Source organism: Mytilus californianus, unplaced genomic scaffold, assembly GCF_021869535.1.
Source record: "Mytilus californianus isolate M0D057914Y unplaced genomic scaffold, xbMytCali1.0.p SCAF_9, whole genome shotgun sequence".
NCBI lineage: Eukaryota > Metazoa > Mollusca > Bivalvia > Mytilida > Mytilidae > Mytilus > Mytilus californianus.
In genome coordinates this window covers 11963722-11984511 of record NW_026262745.1, presented here as the reverse complement: position 1 = coordinate 11984511, position 20790 = coordinate 11963722, and the positions used below count along the sequence as shown (strand labels likewise).

At 32.4% G+C, this 20790-nt stretch overlaps 1 protein-coding gene across 1 annotated transcript in view; it reads right to left on the bottom strand.

The window, feature by feature from the left end:
• LOC127715506 (glutamate receptor 3-like) overlaps positions 1-20790 on the bottom strand; it is a 56686-nt gene that overhangs the window by 10341 nt on the left and 25555 nt on the right. Inside the window, exons 4-11 of the mRNA XM_052221564.1 lie at positions 18352-18557; positions 17356-17409; positions 7631-7792; positions 6682-6879; positions 5907-6014; positions 4996-5106; positions 3375-3450; positions 687-829 (exon numbers count right to left, since the gene is read on the bottom strand). Coding sequence (XP_052077524.1) covers positions 687-829; positions 3375-3450; positions 4996-5106; positions 5907-6014; positions 6682-6879; positions 7631-7792; positions 17356-17409; positions 18352-18557 — 1058 coding nt within the window. The remainder of the gene's footprint in view (positions 1-686; positions 830-3374; positions 3451-4995; positions 5107-5906; positions 6015-6681; positions 6880-7630; positions 7793-17355; positions 17410-18351; positions 18558-20790) is intronic.

Sequence of the window (20790 nt, the reverse complement as noted above, 5' to 3'; positions counted from 1 at the left end):
CAGTAAAAGACTTATAAAAGATGATGTGCAACTATTACGTTAGGTAATTGACTTTGACGTCTAATTTTGTAGCAACAGAACTTATGTTAAATTGAATATGTCTACTATCCTTCGTTAAGTTAGATGTTTCCAACATTCCTTATACTTTTTCCATTGAGTTGTATTGATAAGAATTTGAGTGCATTGATAGTTGTGAAAATGAACATGACAAAATCTTCTAAACATGAGATGTTATAGTTTAAACAATAAGGTAAAGGCTCGTTTGTGATATAATTTGTCCTGCCAAAAACATCATCTAGGCATTAGAATATTATTAAAATGCCTAGAAAATCAACCTAACAATGTTAGATTAGATCTGATTCTTTACTTCCTCACCAATAGTGGCTGGAATCGTATTTTTAACTTCTCACTTCTACGGCAACACCGCCTAGCAATTTCGCAGGCGCCTATGAATATATTCAATTTAAAGCATATAGTTTGTATAATATTTAGTCGTTTATAGCACTATAAAAATCGGTATAAAAGTACTTCCGGTATAATCAACTAAAATAAAATAAAAGGAGAAAATAGAGAGACGTCTATCTTGGAGATTGGCAGTGTCTTCATTAACATCATCTGGAAGGTCCCTTTAAATACGAAATAAAGGTGCTCCAATATCAAAGTTTTACACAAACACGCTTCATTACCTTTCTTATGATACGACCGATCAGTCCATTCCACGAACTGTTCTCAGATATATATGTTCCATAAACTCCATCAGTACTATGCTTCAACTTGTATTTAAAATCCACAATGCTTGCAACTTCTCGTATCAATTCTACGGAAAAACCTGTGAATAAATATTTTCTTAAAAGGGTTAATACACCCAGGTATATAAGTGACGTAAAAGCGCAAAAAAATATACAATCAGTATAATTATCTATATTATCTACAATGCATTACTTTTCAACATGTATAGTTATAATGCAATTTATTGTTTTTGATATGATTATGACTAAACTGTATCACGGGTGACGTCACGCCTTTTAATGATGATTTAAGAATCAGTCGTGTGGAAACGTCTTACTTGAATTTTTCCTGCAATTCAAATTGCCCAGACAAAATTTTATGCATTTTGACAGGAAAATTTGATCACTAGATTGTTTACCTCAAATGTTTGTCGCATTTGGTTTCAATCATTTAATTTTAGCATGCATTCCATACCAAAATTTTGTATCATAAAATCATAATAATAAGCAAGTTATTACCAATATTTTAAATTCAAAAAGTTAAGGTCAAGGAACAGTAAATGGGCTATGTCACAGATTTTGCTAAAATTTAATATACAACCTTTGCTCGTTGAACTAAAACTGAAAATCGAAAAAAAATAATGCATTTATCTCTTTTATTTACTGATTTAGTTCCTTCAAAATAGGTGAACATTTGTATAGAAAGCACATAAAATCGGCGAAAAAACTTCTAGAATTTGTCTTAAAATCATCAAATCTCTCATTTCTACTACTTTCTTAAAAAGCTACATGTTTTTGATACATAAATTTCCGTTTTAATAATATAAAATAATCATAATTATGATCACCGACTTTGTTTTTTGTCTAATAATCAATCTGTTACCTAGTTGGTAGTGAAAAACGTCAAAAATTAACGTTTTACGGCCTGCCACGCGATGACGTTACGATTATTTCGACGTTTTGTTGTATTTTTTCACATACCCCCCCCCCCCCCCCCCTTTTGAATGATGTATACCGTTTAAACGAAGTCGGTGACCCTATCATTACTCTACATCATTAAAACGGAAATAAAATTGAGAATGGAAATGGGGAATATGTCAAAGAGACAACAATCCGACCAAAGAGCAGAAAACAGCCGAAGGCCACCAATGGGTCTTCAATGCAGCTAGAAAATTCCGCACCCGGAGGTGGTCCTCAGCTGGCCCCTAAATAAAATTGTGTGCTAGTTCAGTGAAAATGGACGTCCCACTAAACTCCAAAACATATAAATGAACTAAAATTAAAAAACATACTAGACTAACAAAGGCCAGAGGCTCCTGACTTGGGACAGGCGCAAAAATGCGGCGGGTTAATTTAAAACATGTTTTGTGAGATCTGAACCCTCCCCCTATACCTCTAGCCAATGTAAAATAAAGAAACACATAGCAATACGCACAGTAAAACTCAGTTTAAAAGAAGTCCGAGTCCGATTTCAGAATAGGTATCAAAAGAAACTAAGCAAAATGACAATGATACATAAATGAACAAAGGACTACTAGCAGTTACTGACATGCCAGCTCCAGGCCTCAATTAAACTGATTGAAAGATTATGTCTTCATCATATGAAAATCAAGTACAATCCCTCCCGTTAGGGGTTTAGTATCATACCATCATAAAATATATGAGAAGAACATAACCCGTATCATGCCAACAACTGGTTTTAGAATAAATGTGTTTATTTCCGATGCAAAGACCCTATGAGTGAATCAATATTAATACCAAAATATGCAATCCTTAATGACTTGACAACAGTATCGTAACTATACCCTTTCCGAATAAGTCTGTTTAAAGGTTTGGTTAGCTTTTGAGGCGAATGCCGACATTTTTGTGCTTTGTAAAGAATATTACCATAAAATATTGGATGTGAAATACCTGAACGTATAAGATGTTTGCATGTTGATTTATATTTACGAATGATGTCCTTGTACCGATGATAAAATTTAGTAAATGTTTTGACTAGTTTGTGATATCGAAAACCCTGGTGTAATAATTTTTCAGTAATACAGAGATTTCTTTCAATGTATGTATCAACAACATTTAGTTTTTCAAGAAAAAACTATGTTGTAGAAATGAGAGATTTGATGATTTTAAGACAAATTTTTCGCCGACTTTATATGCTTTCTATACAAATGTCCACCTATTTTGAAAGAACGAAATCAGTAATATTTCAGATGATAAAACAGATAAATGCATTATTTTTTCTATCTTCAGTTATAGTTCCACGAGCTAGTCTAGTTGTATGCAAAATTTTACCAAAATCTGTGACATAGCCCATTTACTGTAACTTGACCTTAATTAAGTAGTTCTCAAGAAAAGTCTTTCAAATTATTCAAACGTAAAACATTGCACAACAATGTGTTAGGTAGAACAATGTGCAATTACCAATCTTAATTGGTTGCCGATTGACATCAAATATAGACATAATGATCTGATAAATACAGCTATTTGAAATACTGCTAAGTATCAGCTGTTTGGAAACCCTGCATTTTTAAAAGTATGTTAGCCATGTATCAGAATGAGACAAAAAGACACGTATTCACGAACAATGCAGGATAATTAGAAATAAACAGTTACAAAATTATATGAATGGAACATTCGTCAATATACCTTCATATCGATCGTTTCCTGTCCATGCTGATCCATTTTTCTGTGGTTCTGATTTCAGCATAAAGAAAGGTTTTTCCTTCAAAAAGAAATGCACTCAGCATGCTAATAGAAAACTGTTATTTTTACCGAGTGCACTGTAAAAGCGCCGTGGTCATAATGAGTTTAGTCATCAACACAAATGATTTAAACCAATACGACAAAACAGAAGAACACAATATTTAATAACCCTTTTAGTAGAAGCACTATGAACGATATGTGCATGAAAATGCATAGCATAATCTTAGAATTGGACTTGCGATACAAGGTTTTATGCTTCCTTTGATGTTGTCGTATATAGACGAATTTTGTTAGTGCATGTAACAGACTTAATGTGCAAATGAACATTATAATGATATTGCTTACATTTCAAACGGCTTATTGTCAATTTCAGTGAATCTCAAAATTCATTATGTGGAACTTCTATAGTCTTGTAGAAGTTAAATTTAATGGACTTTTCTACTTTGCTCGATTTCATTTATTTCATTTGGGTGTTTTTGTCACAGACTTTTGTTTTAGACTTAGACAAACATCTCGTATAATAGAGGCAACAGTAATTTACCGATGTTTAAATCTCATAAATCCACGAAGAAGATAAATATCAATTGTTTACATCCACTTCATTTTAACTTTCAATTTTGGTTGATAGTTGTCTCATTGGCAATCATACTACATCTCCTTATTTTTACATCAATTTAAAAAACAAATTCTAATGGAATCTGGATGAGTCTGCTGTATGCATGCATTAAACAGTTTAAATTTCAACACATGAATTCCAAAAGTTACGCTCTACATAGATATAGGAAGATGTGGTATGAGTGCCAATGAGACAACTTTCCATCCAAGTTACAATTTATAAAAGTAAACCATTATAGGTCAAGGTACGGCCTTCAACACGGAGCATTGGCTCACACCGAACAGCAAGCTATAAAGGGCCCCAAAAAATTACTAGTGTAAAACCATTCAAACGGAAAAACCAACGGTCTAATCTACATAAAAACGAGAAACGAGAAACACGTATGAACTACATAAACAGACGACAACTACTGTAATCAGATTCCTGACTTAGGAACACGTACATTATTTGTTGACAATGTATAAAACTATACGTGATATTTACCATCTAACCACCTGATTTGTTTTACGTTTGTTATGCAATTATTACCAGGTTTGAGTTAGCTTTTCTTCTTTGATGTTTTTCTCATGTTTCTGCTTTTTTTTATAATGTAGTGTCCTCTCCATTGTCGATTTTTGATCAGCGTTGATTTGTTTTGCTTGAAATGGTTATTCTACTGTTACTTTTTTTGTCCTTAATTTTGAATTTCATCTTGAAATTTAAAAATTGTTCATCTATAATGAAACGTTCTTAAATAATGCCCATTTTGTATAGCCTAAATAATAAAATTATCGGTACGAAATCTTACTGCACAATAAATGTCTCTTCAGCGATGCTTGAAGCCAAATTATTTGAAAATTCAAAACTTTGAGAGCTCAGAACTAAAAAAGAACAAAAAGTATATCCCCAACGTATCTATATTAAGCCATGCAGGGGCAAATTTTCGAGTATTGATGTGTCAGTACAAACCAGCACACTAATCACAATTTTGATATCTCTGTCAATATCATCTATCTTTTCTTCACTCTTCTCCTCTTGTCCTTTCCATGTGAAACCATTGACGGAATTCCAATCACCTATCTGAAAGAAATTCGTCTTTGTTATACATGATTTGAGGAACGCGAATTCCTATATAGATAATAAAGAAGGCATAGAATTGTGCTATGTATAATTTTATGAACATAATTAAGAAACATTACGACCAATCTAATAAAGGGGTCATTGGTTCGAAGCTGTAAGCAAATGTTATAGACAGAAAACCTATGTTTTTACTTTCTTGCAGAAAAAAAATACTTGCGTAATTTGTATATATTGTAATTCAATTAGCTTTTTTCGTTCATTTCCATTACCCCAACATAGTAACGACAACAAATCTAATGAAAGTTCAATGTTGTGAAATGCAGATAGATATACCAAAGTTATTATAGACCACAGTTATATTATATAAATTACTGGACAGACATGTTATTATTTTAGTAGAATAGAAACATAATACTTTTATAAATGTCAGAAATATTACTCATAATCTAGTTCCATATATCTAATTATTTGATGAGCCCCGATTGTCAGGGAAAGCCAGGTTGCCTATATCATCTTTATCTGTAACTGGTTGTCTTTGATTTATAATACCATAACAGACTGTGTAATCTGTGACATGCAGTCTTTGACAGCTATACTTTGGTCTGGTAATTTGAAATAGATCCCATATTTAACATGCGTACATGTAGTTGAATTTGTCAGTTGCAATTAAAAGGTCATACCTGTACGATGGGTTTCATTTTCAAGTACAAGGAAACCGATCTCAGTTTTAAAATTTATAACGGATAATTTCAAAACAATAAAGAAAAAGTAAATTATTACAAAGTTGAAGTACTCTGTACCTTTGAAGGCCCGAAATCAAGTGACACATGATAAACTCCCATATTGAAATATCTGCGCATACCATTTTCATCAAAAGTGACTCTTCCTGTCAAACCATCAAAGTCCATCTAAAATAGAAATCTATATTACACCATAACCTATACAGGATTTTACTAAATGTCTTGCAACTGGTCAATTCTATTTCGATTGGGGAAGACCTAATTGGAAAATAAAAGATTTTGAAATTAGAACTTACGATCAAGTGTAATTAAGAGGTAAGTATGTTACATGTTGTAAGTAAGAGGTAAGTATGTTACATGTATCTGATAAAGCTGTAACATTTGGAAGCCTTGATTAGGGAAGTTCAGTGTAACTGGTCAATTGCAAGAAATACGCCACTGTTTTAATTAGTGTAAGTGATAATGATAGCTTTCTTAAACAAGGGGCATTAAGTATTACCTTCGTCCGTCCGTACGTCCGTTCAAAAAATAGTTTCCGTTCCCTAACTTAAGTTTGCCTCCACCAAATGCTATGAAACTTAAAATATACGCAATGCTTAAAACCACAAAACTCAGATCAAGGTTGAATTTGGGTGGCGTCACTTTTACCGTTGAGTTATGTAAGTTCATAACGTTATATGCAAGTGGGGGTATCATCTGTGTGCATGGCATCTGTGTCCCATGGACACATTTCCATTTTTTTCATTGCTTTTCGTGTTTTAACAATTTAAACAACCTCATATCACATCTCCTTTTATTCACACCGAAGCCAGCGATTAAATACATGGACACTTACAGCTTTCATTCTTCTCATTATTTCTTGGCCATGCATCCAAGGCCTACCACCGGAACATGGAATCCCTTTGGTTGTATTAAAGTTGTAAATATCTGCACGTCTAAATGTTGTTTTGAAGACATTAGGGTCATTTTCAAGCATCTCTTTAATCGTTTCCTGTAGTATCGTTGCTGCATCAATAGAAAGAGCTGCACCAACCTATTGTATATGTAAAATTATCTTAAGTAACTATGGATGTCAGAACATTGACGGTCCCTGTTATAAATATTTACATTTTTATGTCCTCGGGTGGTTTAGAACTTAACATGCATGTTAAGAATAAAATGCTTGTCTGTAGTTAATGATCGCTGACCTGTATATATATAACGATATATATAATACAGTCTAACAATTCCACTTGTACATGTAAACATAAAGTCATTTCATAAAATTAGATATACAAATTCTATTCGTCCAATTGTTTAGAGGGATGGAATACACATGTCTTTGAAGTATTTTAACAGTCCCTTTTAAGATATTTAATAATGGCATAAAACGAGATCGGAAATTCTCAAAGTTAAGATTAAAGAATACAAATATGTGAATAAGTTTCAAAACAATTTACTGCATTGCTGTTCCATTCTTGGTCGGAAATAAATTACTTGCTAGTATTCCATTTTTTTTTAAATAGAAGTACACGTTCATCAACTAATCAGCTGATTATTTATTACATGTATGCTGCTTTTGACCTCAATAATTAGGCAGTTTCACCAGATGACTAGTATAAATAATATGTTGGATATATTGTATGACTAAATGATTGTATGATTGTTGATCATTCCGAGTTTTTTTGTTTTTTTTTGTATTTTTTGGGGGGTAGGAGGAGGAGGAGGGGAAGGGGGGGGGGGGGCTTCAAACCAACTTGAAACAGGAACCCATCATTTTCTATATTCATAACACATTCACTTACTCTTATTTTGTTACCCCCTGCTCCGGGCCACAAGGATGTTGTTAGCGCTTTCCATTGCTCTATAAACCGGTGAACTTTGTATGTCGAATAATCTATCAGCTGAAATCCTGTAATCTTAACTCCACCATGGCGAAACTTTTCTACTGGAAGACTCAAAAAGTCCTAAAATATCACAGATGGAATCTGTTTTATTTATTAAATTTAATTCAAATGCGTAAAATAAGCAGTTTCAGATTACCAATTATATTGAAACCAGTTTTGAAGACCTAGATTATCTACTTTTGTAAAACGTCACCAGTGTCTGAGCAGAAAGTTGATGAACCAGGGGTATGTCAAAGAACGTCTCGTCCTTTTTCTAAAAAAAATCATCGGAAGGTACCAAGACCTTGTTGATAAATATTTCGTATCAACTTCACAAATAATACATGATGGTCTTGAAGTATAGAGTCTGCGTACTGACGCTGTTTATTATCTTAATAACGTGTTAAAGTGTTCTTTTATTTGTCTTTATTAATATTACTTTTACTGTTTGGTCTGTTTTTGATGATATACATTTGACGTGGCTCTGTACTTATGCATCCCGTCATTGTGTTGTTTGTATTATTTTTCATTTTTACTTATGAGCTTTGTCCGTGTGACTTTATATGTTTCTTTGATACATATGACATGTCCCTGTACTTTAAACATCCCGCCATTGTGTTATTGTTCTATTATAATTTTTGCATACTTTGAACGACAAAATTATTTTATATCTCTACCTGTGTGACGTTTACATTCTGACGTCAAACACGCGATTCTACGCCAGAGTTAATGTTAAAATTACGATTCGGTCCCAGTGCTTAAAATCCCTCGATCCTTTATGGCCGGTTGATTTGGCATACATAAATGAAAGACAAAAATAAGTAAGCAATGAACGAGGTTGTTAATGTGATATATGCTTTTTTGTGCTTGTTTGTCAAATATTTGTTTGTTTTTGTTGTGATTAAGATTGTGACACGGTGTTGACTGCTGTACATTTTCAGTTACCTTTTATGTCTGTTTGTTTTATTCACGCATCGTTGTCAATATAATGGATTTTGATGCGACTGTCAAACAAGTGAGAGGTTTAGCGCTATAAAACCAGGTTTAATCCACCATTTTCTACATAAGAAAATGCCTGTACCAAGTCAGGAATATGACTGTAGGGTGTCATCCTGGTTTGCCCACTTTTAATTACATGCATATGTAAACATGTTGTTTTAACAATTATAGTTTATTTCTGAATTATAGTCATATTTTTTACCTTTTATTTTACCTGTAAAATTTTAAAAAAGATACTACAATCTGCTATTAAATCAAGGAAAAAATGCAAAAATATTTTATATTTTATAAAGTTTTTAGCAGGAAAATGTATTGTATTTAACAAAAAACAAGTAAAAAATAGACCAATGCGTGTATAGAAAATGTATATTATTTTTACACTTTATCAGCGAATAGTTTTCATTGTTGGTACATTCTGAAAAAAAAGTAAAAAAGTAAAATAATGAAAGTGAAGATTAGAATAAATGTCATTTAAATTTCTCTTTATTATTCAATTTTTTTTTTTATTACTATATATATATAAAAATATTAATTTTCGCGAACCATTTAGGTCACGGAAATTTCATTTTTTGCCATCAGTAAGGAGAGTTGTACAAATAATGTGAATACACAGAACCCCGATCCAATTCATCTTTTGCTAAACATATTAATCATTTTCTGTTTTATATCTCCTAACATCATTCCATTTTTCTCTAATTTCGATTAAAATATGCCAAAACCTGCAGTAAAAATAGATGTATGCCCCAAATAAACATTCCCCGATTGGTTGAACTACTATGGCGTCGATGTAAAGCAACGCAAGCCTTGATGTAAAGCAACGCAAGCCTCGATGTAAAGCACACGCTTCCCAAGAGTAAGGAGAGTTGTACAAATAATGTGAATTCACAGACACCCGATCCAATTTATCTTTTGCTAAAAGTGTTCATCATTTTCTGTTTTGTATCTACCAACAACATTCCATTTTTCTATGATCCCGATTTAAACATGTCGAAACCTGCAGTAAAAATAGATGTATGCCCCAAGTAAACATTCCCCGATTGGTTGAAAAGATGTGGCCTCGATCTAAAGCAACGCAAGCACACGCAAAAATTTCCGTTGATATGTTGAACTTCGACCCCAGGATTCAGCCGAGGTAACCTTCAGCCGATTCACATAGAGATTTTCTTGCGCTCAAATGTAATTCTAAGTGAAGTATACTGGTAAAGTAAAATTATATTCTTTTACAGAAATATTTACACATTTTATCATTAATGTATTGTCATGCTTCTGCATATTTACGCTGAGCTTTAGTTAAATATAATTCTATACAAATTTTGTTACGTCAAGCATTAAGAGTAAGAATATATTTCGCGCCAAAACAAGAAAATAATCTGTGTCACAAAATAAGTTTATCAGCATCTTTCTGAAATTTTCCAACAGAAAATAGCGTTAATTATAGAGAAATTTTGGTGAGTATTACTTATTAATGTTAAAGTTCTCCAGAGGTGGTTCTCTACACCTTCTTGGCGGTCAATTTAATCCCATTTATCAATTATCCCCGATGTCGATGACACCCAGTCGATTTGTGTCATGAGCGAAAATCTTATCTATTTGATGAAATAACTTCTTCATTAACTGTACATGCAATTTTTTTGCAGTTTTTGATAATCGTGCACATTCCCATTGCATGTCCGCAAGATAAATGGGTTATGCATTTGTGAATTGTGTAAGTACAGTAATATTGTGTAATGGCGGAGGATAAACATTTGTGACGGTCAGTGCGTGATCACGTGACATTATTATTTGTAAACAAACGGGCTACCCATGTAACACGTGTCGGAACTATCCATACAAGGTGCAATCAATCTTATATTTCACTATTTGATGATATTTCTGTGTCTGTTTGTAGGTTTTGCAGATCAGATGTCATAGTGTAGTTTCATAGACAAAAAAGTACCATGATTGTTCCTGTTCAGTAGTTGTGAATTTTTTTTATAGAATTAGAAGGTAAGTCTACATTAGTCATTATTTAATGAATATAAAAATGACTCAATTCTCTGTGTAATTTTCCCCAATTTTTGAAAGCAGCACATCCACTTTGGACGGGCAAATATCATCTATCTGATATTGGACCAGCTGAAGTCCCACTGCCCTAGCTGGTGTCGCAAAACAATCGTTGGAGGTTAGAGTAATCTCCGATTACAAAACTCAATTCCAATGACAACAATGCCATAATCTTAAATTTAAAGCATTGGAAAAGTAAACAGCAAGAAATCATTAATTGAATATAAATTCAATTCATATAACCGATTTTAAGTTCTTTGACTACATTTATTCAGAAACTATAATATGTCAAATATTTAATTACAATCCAAATTCAGACCTGTATCAAGCTTAAATATTGTGTCCATTTTTGCCCCAACTGTTCAGGGTTGGACCTCTGCGGGTGTATCCAGCTGCGCTCAGCGAATCAGTTTATTTTTTAATTAAGAACTCCTTTTTTCATTCATAAATTACTTTATACTTGGAAATATAATTTTTCTTGGAGTTATAGTTTCTAAAAAAAGTATTGTCATTGAAAGAGTTGACATGTTGCAATGTACATTTATTCTACATAGTTCTATGGTACCAAATCAAAAGTTTATATAAAAGAAAGAAGTCAAAGGTTTCCCATCATAGTTTAGTTACATACATTTTTTTTTGTACCTGAGGTCGTTGAATATAGATCATTATATATATGGAGATGTGTTATGATTGCCAATGAAACAACTATCATCCATACTTACCAGTAGCAAACCACATTTGCAGAGTTGAATAAAATACAGTTGATAACATTTACTTATTACTAAAAAGAAAATGCCTAACTATTTTTAACAGTATTTGAATATCAATTATATGGTCATTCTTATAAATTTCCTGTTACAAAACTTTGAATTTTTCGAAAAACTAAGGATTTTCTTATCCAAAGAATAGATTACCTTAGCCGTATTTGGCACAACTTTTTGGAATTTTGGGTCCTCAATGCTTTTCAACTTTGTACTTGTTTGGCTTTATAACTATTTTGATCTGAGCGTCACTGATGAGTCTTATGTAGACGAAACGCGCGTCTGGCGTATTAAATTATAATCCTGGTACCTTTGATAACTAATTTGACTATAAACATAGATAAAAAAAGGCACAAACTGGACATAATGCACTAGTTCATAAACAAGTGAGAACAATCGCCTTCATATAGTGCTCAGAATATGATATTCATAAAACTTGTTCAATATCATTAGAGAACTCTAAATCTTAAATACTGAAAGCCACCTCTGATAAGTACACTGTACTATGCAAGATAATGATATAACTGGACTAAAAATACACACAACCTGTAATTAACTGCCTTTACAGCGCTTTCGCGCTTTGATTATAAATTTTAGATTTTACGTTTCTGAGTTATGGGGTTTTATTCATTAAAAAAGGGGGATTTTCCAGTTTTCGGACAATAAAAGTTTTCACCAACTTGCAAGAAATTGTGGTGAATTGTTTATATCTATTGACATGAGTTCCCTTTCGATTTTTATATATTTTAGATTTTACATTTCTGAGTTACAGGGTTTTATTCATGAAAAAAGGGGGGATTTTCCAGTTTCGGACAAAAATCAAAAATGCTTTCAGCAGTTTGTATGAAACTTTTGTGAATTGTTTATATCTATATTGATGTAAGCTCCGTTTAGAATTTTATAAATTGTACATTTTACATTTCTGAGTGATGGGGTTTTATTCATTAAAAAAGGGGTGATTTTCCAGTTTTCGGACAATAGCTCAAAAATGCTGTCAGCAATTCTCATGAAACTTAAGTGAATTGTTTATATCTATTGATGCAAGCTCCCTTTACATTTTTATAAATTTCTAATATGACTGGGAATTAATTGAACTTTATTTGTTTATAGTCTGACGACAGATTTACTAAGTATTGCGCAACAGCACAGTGTATTGCACAACAGCAAGAAATCTTTAATTTCATCACGTTCTAATGAAATAACTAGCTTATTTTGCCGAAAGTTAGAATGATTTGATCTAAGATTGAGTAACAAGTACCAGAAGTGATAAAAAAATTGTCTTTATGAAAATAACATGCAACCAACTTTAAAATCAATGCTTTAACCTCCTAAAGAAAATAAATCGTTTATGTCTTTGAATTTCTTTACTTTCAAATGAAAAATTGCTGTTTCATCGACTTGGTAAATGTTGAATATTGCCGATGACAAAAGCGACTGGATTTGAGTATCGTAAACAACAGGGCGGCTAGATTTCGCTTTTGAAGGTCGGTCAAAGCGAAGTAGCGACTTTGTCGCCCCAGTAGCATGGTAACGTGAGCCCTGCACAATGCTCATTACTTTAAAACACAGTCCTATAATATTTTTTATTCTACTTTGAATATTGCCTGCTTATTTCAGCAACTATTCTTACAAAACAATCCTCTATTAATCCTAGGTGTTGCACTCAGTATTGTTGATTATATTTATATGTATATGTAGTAAAGTGAAAGCAACCCCCTTTTTGAAGGTAAGTAACAGTTAACAAACTTTATCACTTATCAGTAGTTTAGAATGGTTTTAAAAAAGATCTAATAGATGTTACATGCATTATGACTTCCTCTCAAAAAGTTTGCATGTGTTTTAAAGTGGTTATTTAGCAATGTAATTTTTTCCGTCAGTATTAACATTAATTTGGAAGTAAGTTAAAGGATTTCAGTTAACCAAAATTATTTCACGCATAATTTATATAAACAAATCCCACGTCGATATATAACATGTACAACAATCAAACATCAACCCACGCCAAACTGAATGTAATTGAAAGACATCTAGAGGTCAATATACAGTCTCGAACAAAAGACAAAATAAGGAAATATAGCGAATTTTTGAGAATTATTATTGTTGCATGTATATTTGCAATATTTAAAATGCATAGTTTAAAATCTTTTGAGTTTTAGGTTCCACCTACCATTTTAGAAAACTGGGATTTCATTGCAGCTAGTCTATTAGATAACATTTTAAAGTTTTGAATGTTTCTTCATCAGTTAACTAAAATAAGTTGGAGGTATGTTCTTATTTCTGACAGATTGGTACTCAACCAATTTGTTCATGAAGCGATTGATAGTTGCTAGATACTGAATGATTTTACCACAAATTTGTTAAAGTTTTAACCGGTGTATATACTTAAAATATGTTAATAAAGTTCATGTCTTTTTCAGGACTTCTGATCCAACCATGTAGTATTGCATGTTTGTGAGATATGGTTTTGGCCAGTAGGATGTTCATGAAGGACCTGTAGTACAAAGTATATCACTGGATTGAGCTCATTGTCTAAGTGTATTATTAAAGTGCTTTGCTTTGAGCTCAGTTCATTGTTATGCAATTCATTCTTTGTGAAGTAAAGATTTGACAGACAACTCTAATGTACAAGGAATTGTCAAAGTAGTATCCATTCTATGTACAATGTAAGTAATAGGGAGATAAAAGCATTTTATTTAGATTTGAACCAAACATTTTTTGTCCATTAGCCAAACTTAAAAAAAAAGCACAAATTCACCAAACAATGCTACTGGCGCTACTAGCAATATGATGCTAGGTTCTTTTGTTACACTTTATTTTTTTACATCTGTACTGCCTACTGGCGACTCAGTCCTAAGTGTAAATGGTCATTCAGTATGTTAAGAAAAAGACCAAAATTTATAAGGCCTATCTGGCCTAATTGATTTCTAAAATATATTTCATTGTACATGTTCAACATTTATCATTCATTTGTTTATTTCTTAACTTGTGTGAATTAACAGTAAATGTTAATTACTACACTTTCATACCATAACAAAACTGCCTTACTGTATTGGTATCACTTATATTTGTATCCATATAACAAAAAAAAAAATTGAAAAGAGAATACTTTTGCAATAGCTTTTTCTTATTGAATACTAAAACTTTTTAGATATTTAGACATATTAAGTAGATGTTCATAATATCCACTTGACATTTTATCATATGACTTCTGTAGTTAGTTATGAGTCTTTGAAGCATGCTCACAAAGGTTCTTTTGTTGATATCATTTTCATACTGGTCAAAACTTTTTTTTGCTTTGACCAGCTTTGGAGGAGATATTTTCAAAAAATTAATAAAAAATAACACAGAAATTCACTTTCTAGCTCATCTAGCCCCAATCATCATGTCAGGCATTGTCATTGCTAAAAAACATTAAATGTCTTCTAAACTGAGAAACAATTTCCACATTTAACCGAAATCTTTTACTTATGATACTGACAATCCTCCACAAAGTAATATAAATAGAACCATACAAATAGTAAGCAAATACGTGTTCTCAGATACCATCTCCCATATAAAAAAATCACATTAAGAAAAAAATGAACCTATTATGTGTTACTCTCCTAGCTACAAAATGTATCCAAAATCAAAGATGTGGAACATATATTTTCAATCATAATCATTTGGTAATTAATGCAATTAGTATCTCTTCCATGCCCGTGTTGAACATAAAAAACTAAATATTACATAAACAACACCCCTAATGCTCATGTTGGATTGTCATTGTGCAACACAGTTAATACATAGAAAACATAAAACATAGAACTCCTTGTGTCATATAAAACACTGTCAAACATCCAATCATACTATCCACACTGATCTGTGTCCACACTTGTTTTTAATAAATATACTGTTCTGAAAAGCTTTACATTTGACACACCAACATCAGTTACAACTTCACCAGAAACAGAATTTACTGACTACTAAACAGCAACCATAGAACTGGACAGGATAAAACTTTACTCATGCCAAGTATTTCTTTATTTGAAACACAGATAAATTATGCATAATTTTTTAAAAAGTGCAAATTTTACAAAGACTAATAGGGGGAAATCGATGGTGGTATTACACTTTCCAACCCGCCTTGTAGAGGCTGTTTAGCTTAAAACTTTAGAAGACATTGGTGAAGCTGACAACATACCCGCTACAACATCATTTACTGATGACGTGACAGAGTTCTGGGTTGACGGATATCGCTTTCTATGGAACCACTTCTACACAGAAGGACCACGCACCACCAATCACCTGGAAGGATGGCACATCAAAATTAAGAAGAGACTCCAACATCTCAACCCCAACATGTACGAGATCACTGAGTAACTGAAGAAGACCCAGGTACTGACAGAATGTAACATTATCCAGTATGCAGCAGGAGGAGCCCGCCCACCAAAAAGACGCAGATACAGAGTAATAGACACCAGACTCCATACAGACAGATACCAACAAGGACTCATCGCGATAAGACTACTCTGACGCAGCTTCCCATCTTTTCCATTTGAACTGAACAACTTCGTGAAATATTGTAATTACTGACTTTGTTAATATATTGTTTTGTGACTTTTGAAATATATTTATAAAAAAGATTGCATTTCCCATCATTATACATATAGTGCCCCATATTACTTATTTATTTCCTTATGCAATGCATTTATATAAACTTGATTCATATATTATATAAATTATGATTGCAATAAAAGACTTGTATTGATGTATTTATATGAAAATCATTCAAAAACTATGGAATAATTAAGACACTTTTATAACTGAATGTCAATGTTTAATCATTAGTAACTGTTGTACACAAATGAATCGATTGAATTGATATTAAATTATTGAGAGAAAAAATATTTGATTTATTAATCATTTTTCTATACAAATGAAAATGTAAAATAAAAAATACCCGAATTTATAGAAAACACTAATAAACTATATACCCAGGTTGGAACAGACTATACAATTGTATGATCATTAAACCTTTTGTCTTTTTTGTTTTCTTTACTAACAGATAATTGGTATAATTAAAAGTGGGCAAACCAGGAGTAAACCGACTGTAGTTGTCCATTCGTTTGATGTGTTGGTTGCTTTTGATATTGCCATTTGATTTGGTTAGGGACTTTCCGTTTTTAATTTTCCTCGGAGTTCAGTATTTTTGTGATTTAACATTTTTCTAGATAGTTCAGATCAATACAGAACTGGATTATATCGTATCACTTGGTAAATACAAATCAACATTTATCAAATGTCTGCCACACGCACAGTTTAAATTAATTAGTTTATCTTAGTATTTTGCTTTACCTTCTTTTGTGGAAAAGATATTCATGTTTAAAGATAAACCGATACTCTGTGTAAAGTCCTAAAGGGTGTTTGACCACCTGAAAAGAACATTTTCTGTTTTTAAAACTACTACACAGCTACTTTAGTACAAGCAATCTTGATGTAAATTTATTCAGTTGCATATAAACTGTACATTTGTTGAGATTATATAAACTGTACATCTGTAAAGCTGTATATAAATTAAAAATGTACATCAATTGAGATGCATATAAACTGTACATCTGTAAAACTGTATAGAAAGTGTGTATCTGTAAAAATGTATATAAACAGTTAATATATATCTTTACAAATGTGTAGTATATTTGCATCTTTCCAGATGTACATATAATATACATCTTAACATGTGCGCAGTCAGTTTATATACATCTCAACAGATGTACAGTTTATACATCTTAACAAACGTACAGTTAAATGCGTCTTATCATATAAACATCAAGATTGCTTGTACTATACACACGTCCTTCTTACCTGCGTTGCTAAAATGTATGAATAATTTTGTTTATTCATTCCAACTTCTCGTATCTGCAAGAAATAATAACAAACTATGCCTTAATATCTTACCGGTAAGCCACATTCACTGTTTATACAGCCTACTGACGATAAACCCTCTTTATAATCATAAAAACTCACAAAAGATATCTAGCTCATAACTAAGTTCGCCAGCCCAGCGTTTCGTCAAAGAAGACCCATTAATTGCACTCCATTGGAACCAAAATCCAAATCCCCCCCCCCCCCCCCCCCCCCAAAAAAAAAAGAAGCTAAATAAGGCTATCATATCTAAGACTTGGTATACCTTAGTATTCGAATAATTCAAAATCTTATAAACAGTAATTAAATCTATCAGTGATATTGCATGACAACACAGAAGACTAAGTGCTGACTACTGGCCAGGTTATACCATTGGAGACGATACGTTAACCATCAGTGGCATCGACCCAGTGGTTGTAAAAATCAATTCATAATTATATGTGCATAATTGCGGGTACTGCACAGTTCAACAGGTTATTAATCACTGAACACGTATATTCTGCTACGTCAACACTTTTTTGTTAACAGTTCATTTCATGTTTACATTAGAGATCATCGATATTTCGATATTTTGCTGCAACAACGAAGACTTTGATGAAGTATTTATTTGAACACAAGAGCCAAAGGAATTGTAAAACCAGATTAAAATTTACAACAACAACAAAAACAGAGTAGAAGATAACTTTGTAATAGTTAAAGTAATTTTGCAATAATTGATGGATGCATTGAAGTTTGATGTTTTAATCTTATGAAGGCTATATTTGCGCATGATTAAAAACTTAAAGCACTATTCTCTCATTTTCTTCTTTTGGTTACCATAAAATTGAATGCAGATCAAAATACAATTCTTAAAAAACTTAAAAATGAAACATAAAAAAAACAATATGTATTTTTATGAAAAAAGAAGAAAACGAGGGATATTGGTTATATACATACCTGCTGCAAAAATACAACATATGATTCCTCAGACTCCAGGTCAATTAGAATCTGTTTTGTGGTAGATCTTAACTCGTTTGAATCTAAAGATTTGAGGTCGTCATGCGCTTGTTTTATGTTCTGTATTCTTCGTATTTTTATATTAACGGGATGATCAGTATTGTTCAGTAGGAGCAATTCTCTTAATTCCTGATAACGCATTAATCCTTTAAATATATAATAGAATGATAATAGTTTATAGGCCGTACTTTGACCTATAATTGTTTACTTTTTATACATTGTGACTAGGATGGAGAGTTAGTTGTCTCATTTGCACTCATACCATATCTTCTTATTAATATATAATTAAAATATGTGAAAATGCGTTTCTAGCGAAAACAATTTGACATACGATTTATCTTTAATCGTAACGGTTAGTCTGAGGACTTTCTATTGACATGAATACATGTTACTAGAACTTGTACCGCTGTTTTTTCTTTTGTCTATCACTATTGTATTATAAAGGTGTTCAAATGAGCTTGACTTCTCTTGAACTGAATTTTAATGTGCGTATTGTTATGCGTTTACTTTTCTACATTGGCTAGAGGTTTAGGGGGAGGGTTGAGATCTCATAAACATGTTTAACCCCGCCGCATTTTTGCGCCTGTCCCAAGTCAGGAGCCTCTAGGCTTTGTTAGTCTTGTATTATTTTTAATTTTAGTTTCTTGTGTACAATTTGGAGTTTAGTATGGCGTTCATTATCACTGAACTAGTATATATATTTGTTTAGGGGCCAGCTGAAGGACGCCTCCGGGTGCGGGAATTTCTCGCTGCATTGAAGACCTGTTGGTGACCTTCTGTTGTTGTCTGTTCTATGGTCGGGTTGTTGTCTCTTTGACACATTCCCCATTTCCATTCTCAATTTTATTGATGTATTTATAAAAAGTTGTTGAGGAAAATATGTTCTTAGAATGCTAATTATTTATTGTACTTTAGCTTCTAAAGGGATATGTGTACATCTATTCACTGAAAGATGTTATGATGGGTACGAAATAAATTAATAATATCATAGACACCAGGATTGCACTGTTGTACACCAGACTCGCGTTTCGTCTACAATAGACCAAGAATAGACTCATCAGTAACGCTCGAATAAAAAAGTTAAAAAGCCCAATAAGTATTTGCGTAATTTGTGTAAATTCCTATGCATAGGACTGAACTGTTAGTGGAGAATACTTGATATTTATTTGCCTCTCTGATGTATTATACCATTTTATGTTATGAAAATATATTTGTATTTACTGTACTGATAAGCATAATGTGCTTAAAGTAATAAAGAATTGAATTAAATTGAAGTACGAAGTTGAAAGCATTGAAAACCTGAAAGTCCGAAAGGTTTTGTCAACAGCTACATGTAATTAAGATAATCTATTATTAAAAACGATTGTAAATTTTTATGCATTTGACATTCTCCAGGTTTAGTGTTTTGTGTACCTGATGATGAAGGTTGTTCAGGTGATTATCAACACTGCATGAAATCAGTGTTATACCTTGATAACATGTTGTTCTGTTATTCAAGAATCACGCATTGCCTTCATTGCTTGAAAGATTCATTGCCTTTTGCTAAGCGCCAAGTGACAACAATTTCACGCTCGTTTCGGACAAGCAAAACTTAATAATCTATCTAACAGGTAGGTTCTGTATAGTTGCTCGGTCGTGATCATTAAAGGCGGGAATTTAGATTGCCATTGGAAAATAAATGTATCTTCGATCGCAACACTTTTGCCTTGCAAGATACTACATATAGCCTCATACAGCTCATACATATAGCCTCGTCATATAATTGTTACAATAGTTTTTTTAATATAGGATTTAACGCCCCATCAGACCGGATGTGTCTGCGTATTTATACATCCCACACAGCCGTGGGAAAATTCAAGATACAACTACCTTTCTTTATCTCTTAACTTTTCAGGATTTCGAAATAAGGCAATTTAGCCTTATTTATAACAAAACAATTTACGAAAAACAAATATTTAAGAGATGAACTAACGACAACCACTAAAGTAAAGGCTCCTGACTTGGGACATGCACATACAGAATGTGGCGGAGTTAAACATGTTTGCAGGCGCCCAACCCTCCCCTTACTAGGGACAGTGATGCAACAGCACAGCATATGAACAAACTATAAAAATCAGTCGAAAAGGGCTGAAATCATCACATCGATACAAAAATACAGAAAAACAAGTAACAAAAACAATGACCGGATGTGGCAGAGTATTTATACATCCAAACAACAACAAAAATAAAACACTAAGTACAGATCTGAGAGTACAAGCAGTTACTCATGTAGTTCGTTGGCACTGAAACATGTCTTTATATTCTAATATAATACCGTGAGATTTGACTTTCGATTATGACCTTTTTCAAACGAGAATCATACAAAATAGAATAAATTTA